Source organism: Mustela putorius, unplaced genomic scaffold (genome assembly GCF_011764305.1).
Source record: "Mustela putorius furo isolate JIRA1106 unplaced genomic scaffold, ASM1176430v1.1 tig00000095_pilon_pilon_pilon, whole genome shotgun sequence".
NCBI classification, from domain to species: Eukaryota; Metazoa; Chordata; class Mammalia; order Carnivora; family Mustelidae; genus Mustela; species Mustela putorius.
The window spans coordinates 26,844,919-26,869,587 of NW_025421280.1; the positions used below are offsets into that span (position 1 = coordinate 26,844,919).

General features: G+C 54.3%; 1 protein-coding gene across 9 annotated transcripts in view; it reads right to left on the bottom strand.

The window, feature by feature from the left end:
• The window catches only part of CRTC1 (CREB regulated transcription coactivator 1), a 78,066-nt gene extending 53,397 nt beyond the window's left edge, over positions 1 to 24,669 (bottom strand). For 3 of the 9 annotated variants that reach the window (XM_045081392.1, XM_013060613.2, XM_013060611.2), the window contains exon 1: positions 24,462 to 24,669. In XM_045081392.1, coding sequence (XP_044937327.1) covers positions 24,462 to 24,587 — 126 coding nt within the window. In that variant the 5' untranslated portion in view covers positions 24,588 to 24,669. The remainder of the gene's footprint in view (positions 1 to 24,461) is intronic. The other 6 variants (XM_013060612.2, XM_013060614.2, XM_004760922.3 and 3 more) reach the window with 3 other exon arrangements.

Here is a 24,669-nt window from a genome sequence, read left to right on the forward strand (position 1 = left end):
CAGGAGCAGTGTCACAGCTGCCTGGGGTAGCATGGGGGTTGCCCCTGAGGACAGGAAGGCCTGGCCCCTTGGCTCTGCCAGCGCACAGTGGTTCTGCCCCTGCATGCGGGGTACGGTGGCAACCCTGATCCTCTTCACGGACCCCTGAGAGGACTGAAGCTGGGCTTGACCCCGAGGACTGCCATCTGGAAGCTATTAATGCACCCAAGACAGAGAACCTGGAAGAGAGAGACCTTGTCCTGAGCTCCACACACCCTGGACGCCCCGTAAACTAGAAGACCCCCTGGGAGCGAGTGCCGGGTCAGAGGACACCCTCCTCGGCCCTTGACTGAAGCCCACTTGGATGCCCACTCCCTAATGCAGCAGCCCTCTTTCCTGCCCCACCTCACGCTTGTCAGGATCCTCCTGGAGCCCCCAAATTCATGCCTCCCACCCAGCGCCTGCATGCTCCTGAGGAGACTGTACAGACAGCCCGGGCGAGCATATGTTCACACTCTTCCTCACATGTGTATGCACAGAAGCACGCATGCACACCCAGGCATACACACCAACACAAACGTGTTCATACACACCCAGCTGCCGAAGGCATACACGCAGACACAAGTGCACACTACTTATCCACACTCTCCTGTGTGCACACTTGTTCACAAATGCGCATGCTCGCTCACTTATGCACGCTGACCTGTGCACACCTTCCTGTTGTCCCCTGGGACACAGTCCCCCGACTCGTTCCCACACCTGCTCTAGTGCCAGGCCCTGCCACCCCCAGCCATCACCTGCTCCCACTGCTCCCCACCGGGTCTGAGCCCCAGCACCTCTGGCTCCAAAAATGCAAAAGTCTCCCGCCTGGGCACCTGAATCAACTCCACAGTCCCCAACCCCTTCTGCAGGTGGCAACCAGAGTCTTGCCCAACTGCCTACCTGAGCAGAGGGCCTCTCCTCACTGGGCCCTCTGACCCCCACTTCCCGAGGAGCCTCTACCAGCACGGGCCCTGCTCCCCCCGACCACACTTACCCCGGGCTCCACAGAAGCTGCATGCCAGCACTACCTCCAACAAGGATCCTTGGGCCAAGGTCCCCTCCTTGGGCTGCAGGATGGGGGAGGCACGGCTGTTGTGCACCCCCGTGGAATCCTCAGAGCCCCCAAGACTTCTTCCCGCCTGCAGCCCAGTGTGGGGCCTGCCCAGAGCATCGAGCCCTCTCTGCGGCCCCCCGCATCTCACAGCATGCATGCCCTGGGCTAGAACCGCAGGGATGCACGGGGCAGCCCCGCACCACAGCAAAGCGGGAGCCACGCTGGGCAGGAGCACCAACCGCGGCAAGCCCGGCTAAGGAAGACGAGCCGGCGCCAAGCAGGGCAGGCATGCTAACTCCTCGGCCAAGATGAACCGCAAGACCCAGGACAACTCAGAAAGATGCCAGACCTGGGGGTCCACCTGCACATGGGCAAACAGCACTCCCTTCTGGGCTCTGAAAGTTCCGTGACAAAGGCAGAGTGTGATGCCAGTGCACCGAGGAGTGTGGTGGAGTGGGAAGACAGGGGTGTCCGTGGAGGGTGTCAGGCGGTCGAGGGGGATGCTCTACCCCGAGCTGGGCTCCGAGGCTTCACCGTGCTGTTGCCTCATTCACAGAGCTCCTGTTGCTGGCTGAATTATGTCCCCCCAAAAAGATATGTCCAAATCCTAACCACTGGACAGGGGAATGTGACTTTGAAAATGGGGTTATCTGCAGATGTGATCAAGTTAAGCAAGGCCACTCTGGAGTGGGGTGGGCACTAACCCGATGATGGGTGTCCTTCTGAGATGATGGGACAGAGACACACCAGGGAAGGCAGATGCCACAGTGATGCGGCCACAGGCTGAGGACGATGGGAACCGCAAGAAGCTGCAAGAGGTCAAGGAAGTCTCCTCCCCCAGGGCTCCTGGAAGGAATGAGGGAGCCTGGCAACACCTTAATTTCAGACTGCTTGCCTCCAGGATATGAGACAATAAATTCTTGTCGTTTTAAGTTACTCAGTTTGTGGTCATTTGCTGCGGCAGCCCCTAGGCACTAAAACACACAATACCAGAACCTTGGGAATATTCCCAGAAGAACCTCCCCAAGACTGCCCTCAGGCCATGCGCCCCAGAGCCCAGGGGGAGCAGCAGGGGCCCTCAGAGGCACTGAAGGAGGGCAAGAAAGGTGCAAGCAACAGGATCTGGCCGGGGGATGGAGGCCCCTGAGGTCATCACCAGCCCTAGGACGGCAGATGGGGGGTAACAATGCCCCAGTCCTGCCATCCTGCAATACTGAAAACTCCGCAGAAACCCTTCTGGTGAGCACGGCACAGGCCCACCAGGAGACACATCTGATCAGTGGACAGAAGGCTGCCCTGGTCTGTTCTCAGAGCATCGCTTTGTTGCAAATATATCCCCAGGTCCACACTGGGAGGCTGCTCAGACTCCACTGAGGGGGCTCCCTCATGTCGGCATACTAAGCCACCTTCCTGAAAATGGAACCGATGTGATATCTGGTGCCCTCGTGACCCCCTGCTTCAGACGGCCTGCCTGGCATCGTGGCATAGGCTGCAAGCCGATGGGGGTGCTATGTGGGCCCTGGCCAGCACCCTCACTCCGAGGCCCCTGGGCAGGCCCCCGTGCACAGACAGGAAGCCAGCACAGGCTGCTCACGGGGACCACGTGGCTGCTATTTTCAAAGTGGTTTCCACACTCACACGCCCTCCCGCTAGGGCAGAGAATGGACTGCATGGATCTGGAGCACAGCTGGGTTGGGGACTCAAGGGCAGCCATGGCATAAGCACCCAGGAGCGACCCCTGCGCACACAAAGGGTTTCCCCACTCCGATCCATGCCCTGAGTGTGCTGCGTCACATCCCTAGGCCTTCACTTCCTAGCACACACGGGATATTCCAAATGCACCAGGGCAGGAATCCCAACCTTCATCGATTCCTTGGATGCTGAGCTAAGACCAACCAGCAGTGAGCTTTACAATTACAGGGCCATGAGCAAATGCCACAAACCTCAACAATGTAAAGTAGTAACACACCCAATAAAATCAGGAGCACGTGGGGAGGGCAGGTGGAAGACCCAGAAGGGGGCTGAGAGCTCCAGCTCCCAAGCAGGGGTGCAGCCAGGGGCATGGAAGAAGTGGTGTGCAGACCTGTACCCTGGGGCAAATCAGACATTATATGTTAATTTTAAAAAATAATAAAGATAAAACAAAATAAAATTTTAAAAAATTTTAAAAAATAAGGTGTTTACAGATCTGCTCTCGGGAGATGACCTGGTAGGTCCTCAAAAAGTGAAACACAGAATTACCATAAGACCCAGCAATTCCACTTCTGGGTATAGACCCCAAAGAACTCAGGTGTTCAGACAAAAACTTATACACACACATTCACAGCAGCACTCGTCACAATCACCAAGCAGTGGAAACAACCCCAAAGCCCACCGATGGGTGAATGGACAGATAAGATGTGGTTCATCCTCATAGTGGAATATTACTAAGCCATAAAAAGGAGCGATGAAGCACGGCCTCATGCTACAACGTGGGGGAGCCTCAGAAATATCACACTGAGAGAAGCCAGATGCAAAAGGCCACAGATCGTACAATCGCGTTTACATGAAATGTCCAGAACACATGAACCCATAGCGACGGCCAGTGGTGCCAAGGGGCTGCAGGAGGGGCCGTGACTCCTCAGGGGGCTGGGGCTTCCTGCAGGGGTGATAAAACTGCTCTGGGAGCACAGAGGTGGTGCTGGCACAACATTGTGAATGTACTAAATGCCACTAAATTGCTTGCTAAAAAAATGGTGACTTTTGTTAAGTGAATTTTGCCACACACACACAAAAGTACGAAGAAGAGATGAATAGCCTTCCCAACATTCTGGCCAAGAGCAAAGTGCATGTCAGCATGAGGGTGAGCAGCAGGCAGGGCCCAGAGTATCTCATCCCCAGCCTGTGCCTTTGGGACAGAAGCATGGGTAGGGGACTGTCCCAAGGACAGCGTCCCTGCCCTCAGAGCGGTGTCATCTAACTGGAAAGCCACTGTGGCCCCGTGTGTGTACCCAGAGGAAGCCCATGGCCTGCAAGAGGGCCTGGGCCATGTGGCTCCTTGTCCACAGCACACTCCCTCTGTGGGAAGCCCAGGAATGGGGGACCCACAAGGCACCCATCCCTGGAGTCACACAGCCACCTGTCCATTGCAACCCAGACGCCCTCAGGGTCCACTGGCCCACATCAGAGCCTACCTACCACCTGGCAGGCAGGAGCACGGTGGCTGCAGCTGCGGCCTTCCTGAGGTCTGAGAAGCATTTTAAAGAATGCGAACTGGTGGCCAACTTTAAAAGAAAAAAGAATTTTTTTTTTTTTAATTAACTTAAACACCAGAATTGCTGGCTTCTCCTGAAGCACCAGAAGTGCCAACAACTCAGGGCCTGGATTCCCGGCTGGTGAATTTTCATCGGTCAGTGCAGGGCCAGGCATAAAGGCATCATGGGTCCCCTTGTACCCCACACCCAACCCCAGGCTTCAAGAGGGTCGGCACAGCCTGAGGTCACCCTGCTGGCTGCAGACCCGGGGCCTCCGAGCCCAGCTCATCCCTGCTGCCCTCACTCCAGCTCGGCAGCTGCGTGGCCTGACCCAAGGCCTAGAGGGAGGAAGCCCCCACCCCACCCCAAGAAGCAGGCCAACTGGGACGGGAAGGTGCAGAGCTAGGATGCTGCATGTGGGCCAAGCAAGGCCCGGAATGCAGGTCTCACCCTGAGCCAAAACCCCAAAGAAATCCACTGCTGCCTGCTCAGCATTTAACCATTAGCAGCCCAGGCGTGAGTGAATGCTGAGAGGCCTGTAGAGCAAGCACTGGGGCAGGGTACGGCAGTGGTAAAAGCAGAGGGGTCGGCAGCCAGGCCTACCTGAGGCTTGCTCAAGAGCCGGAGGTTCCAGGAGGGCAGCCCGCACTACACCCCTATCCAAAGCACCCACCTGAGGGAACGCCCCAACACAGCCCAGAAGCCCAGCGACTCACACTGGCTCCTGGCTTTGCCCTCCAGCAGTCCCTGAACATCCTGCCTGTCTGAACCAGCAGGCAGGGCCAGTCCCTTCCAGGGAGGGTCCAAAGGGCACTGCCTAGGGTCAGCAGGACGGGAGGCCTGGGCAGGCAGCTGGAAACAGAGGGAATCTGTCACCCAAAGGTGCTGGAAAGGAGGCTGGCAGAGGAAGCCAGCAGCCCTGTAGTGTCTGAGGACAAGCTCTACCCACTCACGAGCTTGCCCCCAAGCACAAAGCACAAACAGGTCCTGCTGTGCTCTAGGCAGAGAGACTAGAGAAAAAGGAAGGAGCCTGAGGATTTCCAAGTAAGAGGGCCTGTGCCGAAAACAAGCAGGAAATAGGAGGGGGAAGCAGGGGGGAGCAGGCAGGTGGCCAAGGAGGTGACACTGGAGCTGGGAAGAGGACTCTAGGCAGGAGGCCCAGAGAGTGCAAAGGCCCTGGGGTCAGAATGAGCACGATGGGGGGAGGACCAGCATGGAGGGGACAAGGGGGCCAGACCGCCCACCAGTAAACAAGGAGGCTGGGGCAGGGGGAGGCTCAGAGCCTCATGGGACCCTCACTCTGAATATGATGAGAATCCACTGGAAAGATTTAAGGCAAAGTGACCTGAGCCACCTTCCCTTGCACAGGGTCCTCCGTGCCAGGAGGAGCTGGACTGAGGGGCCCGGGTGAGGTAGGCAATGTGGGAGAGGGTGGTTCATTCTTGGTAAATGGACACAGGGCAGATCAGGAGGGGACCCCTGACTCTAGTACCTTCCAGGATAGGGCCCAATGGGACATCTGGTTTATCAGCTTCTGTCCGGATACAAGGAAGACTGCCCAGGGCAGGAAGAACCTGAAGACACCTTTCCCAGGGGCTAAGTGCTCCTAGGATGCACCGTGGATGGATTTATAGCTTCCCAAAGGGTCCCACGAGGGTGTCCACAGGCAGGTCGGCTCACCCAACTCCTGTCCACAGCTTCTCGTGGATACAGCCCCTGGCCAGACACTCTGTCTGTCCCTTTCTCGCCCCCATGTAGGCGCGGGACAGCCTTCCTCCTGATGTCTCTCTCCTTCATGTCCAGTGTGGCTACTTGAGAATCACGAAAGGTGCCACAGCTGTCCTTGCTTCCCATCACCCTACCTGTTCCCTGCACCAGCACCTGTGCCCCGCACCATAGGGTTCCCGCCACCACCCTTGGGATGAAGTCCATCATGCCTGAGGGAACATGAGAACAAGCTGGGGAACTCCCAGGACCATCCCCTTGGGCCCGCCTTCTAACGCACATGCCCCCCATGCCAAGCCTCCGCAGCTCCTGTGCCCCTACAAGGTGCACCTTCCTCCTACCCACTATGCACATACTCGGGAACCACTGTGCTCGATGTGGCTGTCCGCATGCACCACCCGGCACCAACTGCTCCAGGAGCAGCTGCAGTCCCGCACCTCCCAGCACCAGCAGGCTCCAAGCAGGTACTGGTTACACATCCGTTCACCGGCGAAGCCTCTCCAGCCTGGCACCCATGGCTGCCCTCACAAGAGGATCCCCTCCCACTCCTCACCCCATGGCTCCTCCTCTGGCCTGTGCCTTGTGGTCCCCCCCAACCCCTTCAAATGTGACTCTGCAAGGGCTCAGGCCTCTGTGTCCCTCATGTGCCACCCCTCCTAGGGAGGCCTTTTAATGCCAAGTTGGCCAGCAGCTCCCGAGTGGGACCTGGCCCTGCCCTTGGAATGCCCCCTGATGCTCAGAGGAACCTCTTCTATCCCAGCAGCCCACTGACCAGGCTTGTCTCCTCCTGAATCCTCCACTCCACCCTCCTGTTCCTCCCAGCCCTGGCAGATGGCACCACAACCTACCTGTGCTGCAGCCCGTACCCCCATCGGGCCTCACGCCCTCACTAGCCTGGCAGGCACCTCTCACAGCTCCTGAGCTCCCCAGGACCCCGTGCCTCCCACACCTGGTCTCTTGTTCCCCCCACCAACCAGTCTTTTCTCAAGCTCTTCCTAAAACCCAAAGCTAATTTGAGTCTCCCCTTCTGTACCACATCAGCTAGCTTCTGGATAGTGCCCAAGCTCCCCACCTTGGCTCTTAGAAGGGCCCTTCCAGATCTGACTCCCACCCCTCACTCCTCTCTCACCACTTGCCCCCTCCAGAGGTTCGTCTTATGCCACAGTCAGGCCTCAGACAGCCCCTCTTCAAGCATCTGTGCCTCCATACACATCATTCCTCCTCTTTCTAATGACCCTTCCCCGCCTTACCCCTCTCGTGTCCCACCACAGAGCTCTCCTCTTCCAGGCAGCCCTCCCAGCTCGGCCCCACCCTCCCATAGCCTGTTCTTGCCTCTAAGTCAGTGGCTCCCTGAGCCAGTCCACAGACACCACCTCCTCCTCAGAGCACCAACCCGTGCAGGTCCAGTCCTAAGGGCTCCTCATGCGCTGACAGAGCTGACCCCGTCCACAAGCACATCTGAGGACTGGCGATGGGCAACCTGACAGGACCCAGATATATGCTTGCCACGGTCACACAGCCGGATGGAGGAGAACAGGGCTTCATAATGTTAGGATGACAACACAGCCCAAAGCAATCTACAGAGTCAGTGCGATCCCTATCAAAATCCCAGCAATGATTTTTGCAGAAACAGAAAAGGCTACCATAAAACTCATATGAAATCTCAAAGGACCCTGAACGGCCAAGACAATCTTTACAAAAGAAGAAAGTTGGCAGACTCACACTTCCTGATTTCTAAACTTACTACAAAGCTACAGTAACAAAGACAGTGTGGTACTGGCATAAAAACAGACCTAGAAACCAATGGAATAGAAAGCCCAGAAATAAACCCTTGTATGCATGGTCAAATGATTTTTGACTAGGGTGCCAAGATCATTCAAGAGAGAAAGGACAGTCTTTTCAACGAGGTGCTGGGAAAAATGGATCTCCACATGCGATGAATAAAGTTGGACTCACACCTTATTCCATATATAAAAATCAACATGGATCAAAGACTGAGAGCTAAAACTATAAAACTCAGAAGAAAAAAAGAGGAAAAGCTTAATAATATTAGATTTGGCAGTGACTTCTTGGCTATAAAACCAAAAGCACACTCAACAAAAGAAAAAATATATAAATTGGACTTTACCAAAATTAAAACCATTTGTGCTATGAAGGACACAACGGACACAGAGTAAAGGCCCTGTTCTCAAGGAACGCGAGAAAACATTTGCAGATCGTACACTGGATAAGGGATTGATATCCAGCATGTGTCCAGAACTCGACAACAAAAAACAAATTCAAAAACGGGCCAAAGACTTGAATAGACATTTCTCCAAATAAGATCTACAAATGGCCAACATGCACACAAAAAGATGCTCAATGTCACTCAACATTAGGGAAATGCACACTAAAACAAAATGGGAACCACCTCACAGCCACAGGGATTTGATACCAAAAACAAAACAGAACAAAACAAAACAAAAAAAACCACCATGGGGCGCCTGGGTGGCTCAGTGGGTTAAAGCCTCTGCCTTCAGCTCAGGTCATGATCCCAGGGTCCTGGGATCGAGTCCCGCATCTGGCTCTCTGCTCAGCAGGGAGCCTGCTTCCTCCTCTCTCTCTGCCTGCCTCTCTGCCTACTTGCGATCTCTCTCTGTCAAATAAATAAATAAAATCTTAAAAAAAACCCAAAAAAACAAAAAACAAAAAACCCACCATAAAAGGACAAGCATTGGTGAGGCTGTGAAGAGACTGGAACCTTTGTGCATTGCTGGTGGGAATGTGAAACGGCACAACCACTGTGGAAACCATTCCAGCGATTCCTCACAAAATTAACCAGCAATCCCGCCTCTGCGTATACACCCCCAAAATGGAAGCAGGGATTCGTACCCCCATGTTCACAGCACCATTATCTGAAAGAGACAAAGAAGTGCCCAGATGAATGAGGAATGGATGAATCAAATGTGATGCATACATGTAATGGAGTATTATTCAACCCTGAAAGGAAATTCTGACACATGTTACAACATAGACATGCACTGCAATATTGAGGACATTATGCTGACTGGAATACGCCAGTCACAAAAAGACAAATCCTATGAGTCCATTTCTAGGAGTGTGGTCAAATTTATAGAGCTAGAAAAGCGGAATAGCAGGCACCAGGTGCAGGGCGAGAAGGGATGGGGAGTTAGCGTTTAACAGCAAAGAGTTCCCTCTGAAGACCTAGAGATGGACGGCGGGGATGGTACCACCACAGTAAGAATGTGTTTAATGCCCAAGAGCCACACACGTACTTTCTTTCTTTCTTTCTTTCTTTTTAAGATCTGCGAGTGAGAGAGAGAGAGATAGTGCACATGCATGAGTGGGGACGGGGAGCGTGGGACAAAGGGAGAGGGAGAGAGAGAATCCCAGGCAGACTCCCCACGGAGCACAGAGCCCAACGCAGGGCTCGACCTCACAACCCTAAGATCATGACCCGAGCCAAAATCAAGAGCTGGATGCTTAACCAATTGAGCCACCCAGGTGCCCCAAACCACACATTTAAAAACGAGTAAGGGGCGCCTGGGTGGCTTAGTTGTTAAGTGTTTGCCTTCAGCTCAGGTCATGATCCCAGGGTCCTGAGATGGAGCCCCACATCAGTCTCCTTGCTCAGCGGGAAGCCTGCTTGTCCCTCTGCCACTCCCCCTTGTGTTCCCTCTCTTGCTGTGTCTCTGTCAAATAAATAAATAAAATCTTTTTTAAAAAAATGAGTAAGATGATAAATTTTATGTACATTTTTTACCACAATTTGAGGAAAGGAAAAATATAAAAAGAAAATTAGCACTGTGGGATTCCTGCCCAAAACATACCACCTCAGCTCAATTGCAAGAAAACATCAGACAAACCACCCTGAACAACAAAGAGATTGAGCAGTTCTCATGCAGGGATGGAAGGTCACGGGTGACACGGAAACCCTGAGCAATGGTCGTGGGTTGGAGACCAAGGAGACATGATGACCAAACATGACACGGGAGCCTGGATGGGATCCTGGGCCAGAGAAAAGTCACTGTGGGACGTCTGGGGGAAATCCAAACGCAGTCCGGAGCCTAGTCAATAGAAGAGTGCCACCACTGTCCTCGTTTGACCAGCCCATGCTGGTCACGTGACATGTTCAAGGGCGGGAGTGAGGAGGTATGGACACGGTCTGTACTCCTCTCTGAAATCGAAAACTATCTCAAAAGGAAAAATGAATGGCGTGCCTGGGTGGCTCAGTCAGTTGAGCGTCTGCCTTCGGCTCAGGTCATGATCCCAGGGTCCTCGGATGGAGTCCCACATCGGGATCCTTGCTCTGCAGGGAGTCTGCTTTTCCCTCTGCCCCTCTCCCAACTCTTGTGCACGCTCTCTCTAATAAATAAATAAAAATCTTTTAAAAAAGGAAAGGAAAAAAGAAAAAAATGAAGAGAAATGAATACACTCACTGCCCAGCCCCCAAATGAAACCAAGCAAATGGTTCCTAAGCCACGTCGTGGAATCTGTCACATGTCAAGCCACGGCATATGGGTCCAAAGGGTAAGACCCTGCCCTCACAATGCCCCACAGAGCACCCTGATGCCAGCTAGGCAAGGAGTCAAGCACTTGGTGTAGGCATGTCCTAAGCTGTGCAACTCTACTGATGGGAAACTGAGGCACTGAGAAGTGTAGTCATTTGAGGGAAGTCCACAGAGGCAGGGCTGGAGCCAGAGGAAGCCACTTGGCCAGCCACTGGGGTGACAGGGCAGGGCCATGGGCAGGCTCTTAGGGCACAAGTGGCCCCCAGTAGGGCCCGGCTGTGGACTCCCAGGGCTTCCCCCACCCCTGCATGTGCTGAGCCAGCAGTGAGGGAATTAGCATCTCCTCGACACCTGCAGGCAAAGACTGAGGCTGCTGGGCCTACAAATCACTCCCTGGGCTCCACATTGATTCTGTGATGATTTAATGAGCCACTCCCGTCCTAATTACAGCTATCAAACCCTGCCTGCCTGGGAGGACAGAAGGGACTGAGGAAGCACGCTGCTCACAGGTGCACAAGGACCCACAGAAGACGGCCACAGGAGCCTGCTCCTTCAGTTCCTTGAGAACCACTGAACTTACCAAGAGACGCTTTTTAGCCAGGCTGGGACGTGCTCTGCTTCCCCCTGTCCCCGGCTATCCAGCCCCCCAGCCCGAGGACTGGTTGGCCCTGCAGAGCCAGCCCCGGGCACTGTGCCTGGCTGGGCCGACACTTCCTCCCTGAGATTTCCAGGCAAATGACCAGCTGGCACGCACCCACCCACCCTCTGTGCCCAGGTGAGCTGTGTCAGATGCACAGAAGAAAGGGGAAGTGCTTTGGGTTTTGTTTTCAACTTTCATCGAAGTTTTGAAACATAATTTCTTTTTTTTTTTTAATTAAAAAAAAAAAAAAAGGTGTGGCACAGAGCTCCCCTGCAAGCCCAGCAGGCAGGGAAGGCAGCTTCGGGAGTTCTCAGGGGACTCCACCGCTTGACAGGGGAGTCCTGGGCAGTCAGGGAGGGACCACAGAACTCTGAGGCTGTGGCTGGGAATGGATGCTGGTCCACTGAACAGCTGACAGGAATCTGTCCTTCAAAGCAGAGACTCACTCCTCTGGACAGATGCCACACACCCCCTTTTGGGGGAAAACACTGTGACCAGTGGGGTGTCAGGTTGGGACCACAAGACAAAGAGGAATTTCGCATATGAAATTCGGACTCCAGGTCTTGACTGCAAAAATGCCTTTCCTGGGACGCCTGGGTGGCTCAGTTGGTTAAGCAGCTGCCTTCGGCTCAGGTCATGATCCCACCGTCCTGGGATCGAGTCCCACATCGGGCTCCTTGCTCGGCAGCGAGCCTGCTTCTCCCTCTGCCTCTGCCTGCCATTCTGTCTGCCTGTGCTTGCTCTCTCACCCTCTCTCTCTCTGATAAATAAATAAAATCTTAAAAAAAAAAAAATGCCTTTCCTCAGCCCAGGAGCCACCAGAGCACAAAATCGAAACTATATAATATAAACTGCTCCCATCACCTTCCTGGAGAATCAGATTCCTGATTCTAGGATGAAAGAACATCTCCCAGGTCAGCAAGTCCTGGTCTGTAATGAATTCAACGCCCATGATCTCAGGGTGGGGGGGGGAGACCCCTATCCCAGCCCCCTCTTGGGTCCCCTGAACCACCCATATGGCCAGAAGGATCTTTGCTAAACCGACATCTTGTATCAGAGCTCTGCTTAAAACCTTCCCAGAGCAGCCCACTACCAGACCCTGATCACTGACCAGGGCCCAGGAGCAATCCATTCACTGAGCTCGGTCAGGTCAGGCTCTCCCCCATGACAAGCTTCACACTCTTAATCTCCATGGCTCATCCTCATCTCCTGGGTTCAGCCCAAACGTCACCTCCCCCAAAAGGTCCCCATCCCATTTCACTCTCTTAGAGCCATGACTTCAGGGCTGAGGACCAGCTGGCCACTGTTTCCTTTGACTTGTTCTGCAAGGCCTTTCCAGGACAAAGCACAGGGTAGGTGCTCAATAAATACTGAATGATGATCTCAGGATCCTGGGATCAAGCCCCACATCAGGCTCCCTACTCAGCAGGAAGTCTGCTTCTCCTTCTGCCTGTCCCTCTGCCTCTCACTCATGTGTGTGCTCTCTCTCTCAAATTAATAAAATTCCTAAAAATAAGTAAATTCTGACTGAACAAATGGACTTTCCAGTCCAAATTCTGGTCACTGCAGGGAGACCTCACTGGACAATCCTGATGCTTCTTACTCTCCATCCCAGGGCACCACCGCTGCCCCAGGGCCACTAGCCCCAAGCCCATATGGGTCTGCAGTCCATGCCATAACATACCATGCCTGGTCAATACTCACACTTTCTCCCTGAAGTTGTTCAGCCAAACTGAAGCTCCAGTAAGACCACCATGCACCCCACCAGGCTCCTGGCCCCTCAGCACCGTGGATGTGTTCCCAGACGGTGAAGAGGAACACACATCACACTCCTGCTACATAAGATGGGGAAGCCTGACTGTGTGATGGGAAACTGGCCCTTTTAAAGGACACTTGCACCTGAGCAATTCCAGAATGAACTGGAGACAGGCCGGCCTTCAGGGAGGTCTCAGTTCAGTGTCTGCTTAGCACCTGCTGAATGCCCACTATGCGCCTACTGTGTGTCTGCTGAGTATATCCTGTGTGCCTGCCAAATGTCTGCCAAATGCTTGCCGAGTACATGCTGTGCGCCTGCCGGACGCTTGCAGAGTACACACTGTGCACCAGCCGGACGCTTGCCTAGCACACGCTCTGCCTGCCGGATGCAGAGTATACTCTGCGGCCCTGCTGATTGCTTGCCGAGTACACGCTGCACATCTGCCAGACGCTTGCCCAGTACGCGCTGCGGCGCGCCTGCCATACGCTTGCCCAGTACGCGCTGCGCCTGCCGAATGCTGAGCATACTTTGCGCGCCTGCCGATTGCGTTCCGAGTACACTCTGCACACCTGTTGAATGCTTGCTGAGTACACTCTGCGTGCCTGCCCAATGCTTGCCGAGTACACGCTGCACGCCCGCCAGACGCTTGCCGAGTACACTATGCATGCCTGCCGAATGCTGAGTACACGCTGCGCGCCTGCCCAACGCTTGCCGAGTACACGCTGCGCTCCCGCCGAACGCTTGCCGAGTACACGCTGCGCTCCCGCCCAACGCTTGCCGAGTACACGCTGCGCTCCCGCCCAACGCTTGCCGAGTACACACTGCGCCTTCCAAGTGTTTGCGAGTACACTCTGCGCACCTGCCGAAAGCCTGCCGAATAGGCTCTGCGCACCTGCCGGACGCCTGCTGAGTACACTCTGAGTGCCTGCCGGGTGCCTGCCGGGCGCCTGCCGAGTACATGCTGAGCCTACCGAACACCTGCCGAGTACACTCTGCACACCTGCCGAACGCTTGCCGAGTACACACTGTGTGCCTGCTGAATGCTTGCTGAGTACACACTGTATGCAGGCTAACTGCCTGCTGACTGTAAGCTGTGTGCTCACCCGCAGTGCACCGTGTGCCTGCTGCCAAGAGCTACCGAGCACCCGCTAAGCACACACACACACAGTGTGCCTATCAGAGGAGTGCCCACTGAGCGCCACCATGTGTTCACTGTGCACACACCTCCAGAATCTCAGCAGCAGCAGCGACCACGCAGTGAGCATCTCCCCGCTGGCCCCATTCTGGATGTGCCACCTGCAATAACCTAAATCTGATCTCAGTCCGACCAGACCAAGACCACTGGAACCCCTGCTTCACAGAGAGGGAGCAGAGCACAGAGAAAGCTCAGCCAGGTCTAAACTCACCTGCAAGGAAGCAAGGAGAAGCCCAGCAGCCGTGGCCCTGGGAGGGGGGCACAGTTGCTACAGAATCCCCCCAGACTTTCTGCACTCCCTTTCCATTTGGCAAATAAATATGGACTCTCTCTGTGTCCTTGGCTCAAAAGGCAGGCCGTGGCTTCCTTGTTTGTGCACCTGGACCCCCATCCAGCTAGCAGCACCGGGCCACACCCAGCCAGGGCAAGCCACCCACCTCTGCCCCAGGATGGGGCTGGATGTGGTAGCAGGAGGCAGGGCAGGGAGTCAGAAACAGCCCAGCCAGGACCAGGGGCCATTCCATCCCACAGGCTCCAAGGCCCAGCGGGACTCTCCCCCGCACCCCTTTCTCTCTGGTTCCCCCACCACAGCCAGAGAGCCTCCACCCTGCCCTCCTTCCTCTCACCTCCTGATTAACTCTGTCATCATTAACAGCTAAGTATCTCAAATCAGCCCTCTCTTTGCCCCACTGCCCACCCCAAGCTGCTCTATGCCCCCTCCCCGCCATGGGGCAAAAGGACACACAGGTGGGGCCATGCTGGGTGCATGCATCCATGGGGACAAATGTTAACAATTGTCTGGTTTGCGAAAAACCAGGGATAACCTCCATGATCCTCAACAGATGGATGTGAATGGAAGTTCAGCATACAACAGGGTCCTCTGCACCTACATGAAGAGAAATATGAGCCCCGGATTCAGACATGGGTTCAAAGGGAGCCCCTCTGCACAGGGAGCCAATCACTCCTCCCACTCGTTTCTCATCTGTGCAACAGGAGAAGCAGCAGGCTTCCTCATGGGTTACTACAACAACCCACTGGGCATATGGACACAGGCTCTAGCAAGTCTGGCTCCTGCCTCTCCCTGCATCTTTGTGTCACTCATGTTACCATCCTGCTAGAACATTCCATGGCTCCCCATGGCCCACACACAGGGTCTGGCCCAGGGTCCTCCACCACCTGCCCCGCCTCCCTCCCAGCTGCTCTGCCCATGCTGCCTATGCTGCCTATGCTCCCCGAGCGCAGGGTTTCAGGAGCCCGGCAGGCTCTGCTCCACCCTGACCAGCTGACAAAGTCCCAGAGCAGCATGAGAAGAGCGAAAACACACAGAAGACTCAGGTCAAATCCCAGCTCACCTGTCTCTAGTGCTGTGACATTCCCCAAGCCTCAGTTTCCCCCTCTATAAACCAGGGAGAAGACCATCAGCTGCCCAGGGGTGTTATTACCTGTCACTAGGCTTCACACTTGTAGTTTCTGGATGTGGGGCCTCGACCCGGCCCCTCCGCACCTGCACAATCCCAGCACACTGGGGGCTGCAAGAGCAGGGTTGCCCAACCTGGGCACCACAGATGCCTGGGGCTGCATCCTTCTCTGGGTTGGGACTGTCCAGGGTACTGCGGAGTGCTGAGCAGCATCTCCAGACTCCACCCCCCACAAGCCAACAGCATCCTCCCAGCCCAAGTCAGGACAACCTCAAATGTCCCCAATGTTGCCAAAAGCCCCTGGAGGCAGAACAGGCCGGGGTGAGCCCTCCCTGTGCCATTTGTCTCTGATGCTTCCCTGGTACTGCGTTCAGGCCAGTCTCTCCCCAGGGATCCCACCCCTGACATCAGCATGGCATTTTCCAGAGGGTCCCATTTAAAAAGAAATCACCAGCACCACGGTCTCTTAATCCTGACCACTGAGGTACCTGTACCTCGTCTCATGGAACAGCACCAGAAGGAGCCCCAGACCCCTGAGCTAAGACCAAAAAGCCCCCAGCACAGAAAAGCAGCAGAAAAGGGCTGATGTGGGAACACCTGGGTGGTTCAGTTGGTTAAGCAGCTGCCTTCAGCTCAGGTCATGATCCTAGGGTCCTAGGATCGAGTCCCACATTGGGATCCTCACTCAAGAGGGAGCCTGCTTCTCCCTCTGTGTGCTCTGCCTGCTATTCCCCCTGCTTTTGCCCATGCTCTCTCGCTCTCTGTTTAAATAAATAAATGAAATCTTTAAAAAAAAAAAAAAAAAAGAAAGAAAGAAAGAAAGAAAGAAGAAAGAAAAGCACTGATGTGCACCCTTCCACAGCTCTTGCAATGGCCCAGCTCTAACCCAGAGAAATCTAATTAATCCCAACCAGGACCAAAAGGTCCAAACCAAAGACAAGAGTCACCTTGCACTGTCTCCCGGGCCAGCTTTAGGACCAGTGACAGTGGAACACCTTCCTTGGCTCTACTGACCGACAAATACCACTGTGCCACCAAGCAAGGGCCAGGCAGCTGGTTCACACCCCCAACCAAGGCCGACACTCTCCCTCTGCGTGGCACAGCCCTGGTGACCACAGGGCAGAGGACTGCCAGCAAGGCCTGTGTGGCAGGCTCTTCGAGCCCCCACTCAGAATTCAGGCTCCCCCCGGATCTGGATCTGCAGAAGCAGAATCGTGGGTGAGCCCAGGAGTTTGCATCCTTTATCTCATAGGTGGTTTAGAGGCCCCCAAAGTGACAGAACCACCACCCACCATCTTCCCAACCTTCCCTGTTGCTCTAAGTCAGAAGGTCTCAAGCTGTGGGCCAGACCCATTGTCCTGGTGCCCGCAAACCTTCCACAAATCTCCAGATGGGAAATATTTTAGCCTCTGCAGGCCATGTGGTCTCTGTCAAAATGACTCAACTCTGCCATAGATAAGGCATAAACGAACGGGCATGGCCACATTCTAATAAAGCTTTATTTACAAAAACAAGAATAGTCACTCAACTCCGGATTAGTGGGGTTAGAAATCAATTCAGTGAGTTCCCACTAGCATTCTATGTTACACAGAAGGGAACGGATTTTATCAAATTTCCCCCCACGGATGGGGAGGCAGGACTCCTTGGAGAAAGTTATTTCGATTTCATGTTTGTTGCTGGGTGCTTGGATGCCATGAAATAGTAATTTCTAACCCTGTCACCTGGGTCACAGTCAAGAAAGTGAGAAGGCATCTTCAGGACTAAGCCCTCTGTTCCCATGCCTGTCTCTCAGCCCCCTGCCCCTGAACCTCGCCCAGCAAGTGTTTGCTTGAGCCCCTGTTTTCACATCATGGGGACATGCTCAGGACAGGAACTGCCCTGAATATGGTTTCACTAGGCAGTGCGCAGAGGTGGGGCCTACCTGCTCTGAGGAATCCAGGAGGCCTTCCTGGAGCTGTAGTGTATATGGAACCAGGGGTGTCTGGGACTAGGTGTGAGTTTTGGGAGGGGTTCTCTGCATAGGACCTCAGGCTGGTGGGGGACACTCAAAAGTCACCTGTGGGAAGCACGCATGGAAAGGCTGGGAAAGTGCTGGGACTCCCATGCAAAGCCTCCTTCCAAACAACACCTTAGGAGCTTGTCTCTTGCGGGCTGTGGAGAACTGGAACACCCAGTCTGATCTAGGCAGTGACTTTCAGAGGGAGAAGAGCCACACACGAAGGGGCATGTGATGCACCCCAGAGCCACCACCTCTGCGACAACAATAGTCAATGGCAAGAAATATGTATGCCTGGGTCATAGCACGAACATGCGCTTAGCGGCAGAAACAACCACATCTCAGAGAAATCAAGGCCCAAGTGAGACCACATGTGCTCTGGCAAGCAACAGAAGGTTCCAGTCTGTGGTTTTAAGTCCTTGTTTTAGACACATTGTGTGTGATGGTCTTGGGGCTGAGCACCAACTCTATCTCTTCACAGCTAGGATACCACTCTAGGCCTCAGTTTCCCCATCTGTATGGTGAGGAAGACAACACTTCCTCTATGAGGGGGGCTGGGCATCAAGAATCAGGAGACTGGGGCACCTGGATGGCTCAGTGGGTTAAAGCCTCTGCCTTCAGCTCGGTCATGATCCCAGGGTCCTGGGATCGAGCCACATCGGGCTCTCTGCTCAGCAGGGAACCTGCTTCCTCCTTTCTCTGCCAGCCTCTCTGCCTACTTATGATCTCTGTCAAATAAATAAATAAAATCTTAAAAAAAAAAAAAAAAAAAGAATCAGGGGACTTAGTGAAGGGCACATGGTGCCAGGCAGGGATCAGGAACCAAGAGGGCTAACTTGACCCACTGCCTTAGGATAAACCTTCATCTCGCCCCTGGGCCTTGCTCCTAGAATCATCCCTCTGGCTTAATCACCCTTGGCTCGGGGCCAGCAATGGGGTGAGGGTCCCCAGTTCCTGACAATAGATGAATGAAGGGTCCCCTCTACGCCTCAATGGTAAAGGCCACACGACCTGTATGACCAGCCCAGAGAAGGACAGATGTGTGCATCTGCAGATAAGCCCGAGGCCCACTGTCCTGAGATGGTTTCAACAAGGCACCCAGACTCTGCCTTAGCCCAGCGAGAGAGCAACCTGGGGCCACCGTCACAAAGGACCATAAACTGAGCAATATAAAACAAAAGGACTTTATTCTGTCACAGTTCTGGAGACCAGACTTCTCAAATCCAGATCTGGGCAGGGCCGCATTCCTCCCAAGGCTCTAGGGGAGGATCTTTTTTGGTCTCTTCCAGCTTCTGGGGGCTCCTGGCATCCTTGGCTCATGGGAGCATCACTCTGGTCTCTGCCTCCATCATCACCATCATGTGGCCTTCTCCTGAGCGTGCCTATGTGTCCACTTTTTACGAGAACACCAGTCACAAGATTCAGGACCACCATAAATCCAGGATGAACTCATCCCAAGATCCTTACCCGAATTTCATCTACAGAGACATCTTTTCTAAATGTCATAGCCACAGTTTCTGGGGGTCTGGACACGGACAAATCTCTTGAGAGGCCCCCATTCTATTCAACCCGATCCTCGGCGTGCAGCTCACAACCTGGAGAGCACTGAGCCTGCTGGGGCTTTCTGGGGGCGGGAGATGGCTCACTCCAGCCTCTCAAACAGAGCAGCTCGGGGAGCCCTGCGTGCGTGTGTGTTGAGGCTGCAGATGGCACCAGACACTTGAAGCAGCCGGCACAGAGGCAAACAGTGCCAAAGCCAGGACTGGGGCCAGGACTGGGGGCGGCCTTCACGCTCAGCGAACCCGAGCCACCGCTGCGCTCTGCCTGCCGCCCAGGGACCCGTTTTCCTCCCGCCTGTGCAGAGCCACCCCCGTAGCAGGGTAGGGCCGGGAGAACACCCTCCTTCAGTGCAGCCATAACTGGCAGCCCCAGCGGGGCCACCACGGACTGCTTTGCTCTGCGTGTGGACTTTTTCTGGCCCAGGGGCCACTCCCTGTAATGCTTAGTGATCGGTCACACACAGAGCCTGCTGTGTCCTGAGCCCCCACCAGGCAGGTGACACACCCCATACTCCTTCCCCTCACTCCCCTACAGGAGATCTACCTGCACATCCGGGCGGCTCTGCTGCCGAAATATCACCCAAAGCCCCTGACCCTTGTTTCCACCACAAACACCTCCCTGTTCAAGCCTGCTCCCCGATCCCAAACCTGGGTGCCACAGCAGCCTCTCGCTGTCTGCCTGCTTTCCCTCTTACCCCTGTCCCGTTCGGCCCATAGCCACCTTCGTGAGACATGAAGAGTCCTCAGATGGTTAAATGGACAGTGACCCTATGACCTGGCACCTGTCATGTGACCTCCGCTCCCTGGTCCACACTCAAGGGAGAAGAAGGGCTGCAGCCACACAAGCTCCCGGGCGCGGAAGTCCGTGGCAGGGATAGTCACAATCACAATGCTCAAAGGTGGAAACAACCCAAACGTCCACTGGTGGATAAACGCGTATAAGGAACATGGCAGGGCCACAAAAAGCAGTAATATGCAGCCTTAAACAGGAAATGACGCATGTGCCCAGCACGGTGAATGTACTCATTGCCACGGAACTATCCACTTAAAAACAGTAAAGGTGGTGAATTTTTTTTTTTTTAAGATTTTATTTATTTATTAGACAGAGAGAGATCACAAGTAGGCAGAGAGGCAGGAGGGGGAGAGGAGGAAGCAGGCTCCCCGCTGAGCAGAGAGCCCGATGCGGGGCTCAATCCCAGGACCCTGGGATCATGACCTGAGCCGAAGGCAGCGGCTTAACTCACTGAGCCACCCAGGCGCCCCGAAGGTGGTAAATTTTATGATCTATATGTTTTACCACAATTTACTTTTACAAAGAATGAAGGCCTGACACACCCTACAGTGTGGATGGACCTCAAAGACCTTGTGCTGAGTGAGAAGCCAGCCACAAGAGGCCTCGTGGTTCACGATTCCACATATTTAAAATGCCCGGAATGCACAAATCCAGAGACAGAAAACAGATGAGTGGGTGCCCAGGGCGGGGGGAGAGGGCATGGGGCCTCCTTTCGGAGTGATGGAAGCACTTCAAAGTTGACTGGTGATGGTTATACACCTCTGTGGACATGCTAAAAACCACTGAATGGTACACTTTCGGTGCACAAACTGACTATATGGGGAAATATATCTCAATAAAGCAAAAGATCAAGCCATTCACCATCACAAACCTTCCCGGGGCCCCTCCCTCGGTGAAATCCAGGGCTCGCCAAGCCACGCCAACCTCACCTTGACTCTCACTCTCTCTACGTGCCAGCCTCACTGTCTTCTGATCTGTCCTCAATCTCGCCAAGCCTTTCCCACTTTAGGGCCTCTGTGCCTGCCTGTCCCTCACCTGGGACATTTTTCCCCCATGTTGGGTGGCTGCATCTCACTGTCGGGGTGTCAACCTTCCACCCCGGCCAGTCCCCACATGTCACTCTGTCGCTTCTGAGAACATCCATTTTATTCATTTGCAGCAATTCTCTCCTGTCCCCCCTAAAACCACCCTGGCTCCCCAAGACCAAGGCCCTCACGTGCCTCTGATGCTGCTGTTTCTCCAGCACCCAACATGGTCCCTGGCCAGTCCCTGATATGTGCTGCCCCACCTTGCAGGTCAAGATGCTAAAGCCCAGAGAGCTTGCAAGACCGGCCCAAAGTCACACAGCAGAGCACCACAGCCCTCCCTGCACCTCCGGCAGCCCCCCCAAGTCTGAGGACAAGAATGTAATACTCCCGCACTGACCCTTCTACCCTGCAACCTCAAAGTGGTCTCACTGACATCACAACTCATCCACACACCTGACCTGGTCCTTAGGGTCCCTGCCCCTGGGTAAGGTCACAGGAAGGATTTTTGCATCAGGCTGCACTACCGCTGGCTTTCACGTGGTAATGGCATGCCTATCACCACCCAGGACTATAGATTGACACTCAGGCATGCTGTCCTAAAGAATTCAGGGGAAGGAGGAGGTACAGAACCAGTCGCATCCCACCTGTTCTCAGGTATGGGCAACACTCTGGCGTCTATCACAGGGGAAGGCTGCACCCACAGGAGGGCGGGAGGGGAGCCTGCATCCCGTGGATTCTCTCCCCCGCACCAGGCACTGCGGATGTGCCACTCATCACACGCAACAGCCCAAAGGGCCTGGAGAGAGCTTGCCCATCCTGCTACCAGGTGTGGGAAAAGCCACCAGCCAATCCAAGATGGCCCAGCCATCCAGGTGAGTGCAGAGCTTTGAACTCTAGCTGCCCAGGTGCAAAGCTTGTATCCCCGCACCCCCAACATTTCCTCCAAACTGAAGGGTTTTTAGCCTCAGCACTGCTGACATTTGGGCCCACATCCTTCTCTGCGGTAGGGGCCATCCGGGAATTGTGGGGTGTTGAGCAGCATCCCTATTCTCTACCCACCAGATGCCAGGAGCACCCCACCCCCAGACAAGACAACCAAAATGTCTCCAGACACTGCCTAATGTCCCTGCAGGACAGAATCACCCCCTAGTACAGAATACTGCTCTGTCTCACAAGATCCCGTGTTAGCTCACCTCTGCCCAGGGCTCACGCCCAACTCCCAGTGTAAAGGAAGGTGACAGGGAGGAAAGAGACAAAAAATGGTTACCAGGACCAAAAGAATGACTGTCCACATATCTTACAAATCTTTTCTAACACCATCAATAGATGACACGTAAGCAAATGTGCTCCCTGCGTTCAAGGGAGTATTACTTGGCCATCAAAAGCAATGAAGTTCTCTGATACCCGCTCCAATGTGGATGAACCTGAAAAATATTATGCTGAGTGAAGAGAAGCCAGACAGAAAAGGCCACATGTTGTAGGATCCCATGTATATGAAATGTCCAGAATAGGTAAATCCATAAAGACAGAAAGCAGATTGGTGGTTGCCAGGGGCTGAGGGAAGGAGGAATGGGGAGTGACTGCACATGAGGATGGGATTTCTTTCGAGGGTGATGACAGTGTTCTGGAATTAGACACTGGTGATACTTGCACAAGTCTTAAAATACACTAAAAACCACTAATTTTTACACTTTCAACAGGTGAATTTTACAGTACACAAACTAGATCTCAATAAAGCTGTTATTTTAATGAAACCTTTTAAAAAACAGTAATACATTTCCAACCTCAATGCAGAAACCAGACCTCCAGTCATGAAAACAGCCATCAACCTAGTATGACCCTCTTCTTCCTGTCATACTACATACACTGACTGCATGAGACAAGATAAAGTGGACATTCTTGCCCTCCACAGCGCTGACTTATGGGGACACTCAAGGTGCTTGCTTGCTTTCATTGATTCATTTACCGGCCATCTCTTCCTCTACATGCTAACCAAGAACATAAGCTGCTGGGGCAAGTACCTGGTCAATGGTAAGCACCCCATCAATATGAACAAAATAAATCCACAGAAATGAAGATACGGATTCTAGCCTATGTGGTCATGATCTCACAGAGAAACTAGGTGCTAATTAGAAAAGAATATGACTGGAAAATTCCACCTGAAGAATCAGAGACTGAGGCTCATGTCACAGAGGTACATCGGCCTGGGACAGTCGGATCAGAGGCCAAATCCAGAAACCAGACATATGGGTGTCTGCAGCTCCCATTCAAACCCTTCCCAAGACCTCAGGATGCAGGACAGCAGGGAGGGTCTCACCACTCTGCAGGAATGCAGCAGAGACTTACTGTCACCTGCGCAAAGCATGCTCTTCTCTTTGACACACAAGGAAGGACCTGCTAGACAGACTTGACAAAAGAGAGTACTGAGGAGCTTGGGACCTCAGTGGACTCATGTGGCCAGAGAGCTGGGCCCAGGAGAAGAGCCAAGCTTCCAACTCCTCTCAGGGCCCACAGTAGCTTCCCAGGTGAGATGAGCAGGTAACTGGGCCCCTGCACGCCAAACACAGCAAGCAACTTGAGGAAGAACTGTCCCTCCACTCTGGTCCTGAGCGGCCAGGAGCCATCCATGGCCAGCTGTCCCTTGTCTCAGTGGGAGGAACACAACCTGGTCCCCACCATATGGGCTACATGGGGAAGGGGTAGCTGTCTCCACTCCAAGCTCCAGGATGAGCACAATCTGTCTTCCTGACCACCCTCAGGTCCCCACAGAAGAGGGCACCAAAACTTTCCTTCAGATAATCCGAAAGGGAGAAATACCTACCCTACCTCAAGTCTACAGATTACAAATGAAGATACCTATCCTTCCTCTAACACCCAGGGAGTGGAGGTACAGGTGACAAAGATGTAGAGACACCCGTCCCTTCAGGTAGCAATGATGTGAGGACAGCTGTTCCCCTCAGGTCGCAATGATGTGGGGACACTTTCCCCGCATTAGGTACCAACGATGTGGGAACATCTATCACCCCCTGCCCAGGTAACAATGATGCTTGCAAGCAGCTCCCAGTTCATACACCTCACGGTGCCATCCTGTCTCCCCTAGTAGCACTGATATGGAGGCATCTGACCCCCTCAGGTAGCAAGGATGTAGGGACACCTGTCCCTCCTCAGGTAACAAGGATGTGGTGGCACCTACTCCCTCCAGATAGTAATGAGGTAGAGGCCACTGTCCGCTCCAAATAATAATGATATAGTGACACCTATCCCAGCCTCCAGGTAGCAATGATGTGGGGGCACCTGAACCCTTTCAGATATCGGTGATGTGGGGGGCACCTGTCCCGCCCACGATGCCCGGGGCGGAGGGACACCTGTACCCTCAGGCTGTGCCAAGCCCCGCCCAGCCGCGCGCGCCCCGCCCCCGCCGCGCGCCCCCCGCCCCCGCCGCGCGCCCCCCGCCCCGTGCACACGCCGGACACGCGCCCCCTCCCTCCCTTCCTTCCCGGCCCCGAAGGGTCGGGGCAGACAGCCCCCTTACCCGCGCGGCCCGCGTCAGGCTCAGGTCCTTCATGACCTCCTCGAAGGCCGCTGTCTCCTCTGCCTGCTTCTGGTTGTGCAGCGCGATCTTCTCGCTGAATTTCCGCGGATTGTTCGAAGTCGCCATCTTCTCGCCGCCACCTCCTCCTCCTCCTCCTCCTCCTCCACCTCCTCACACCCCCCCCCACTCGCCAGTGCCACCGCGCAAG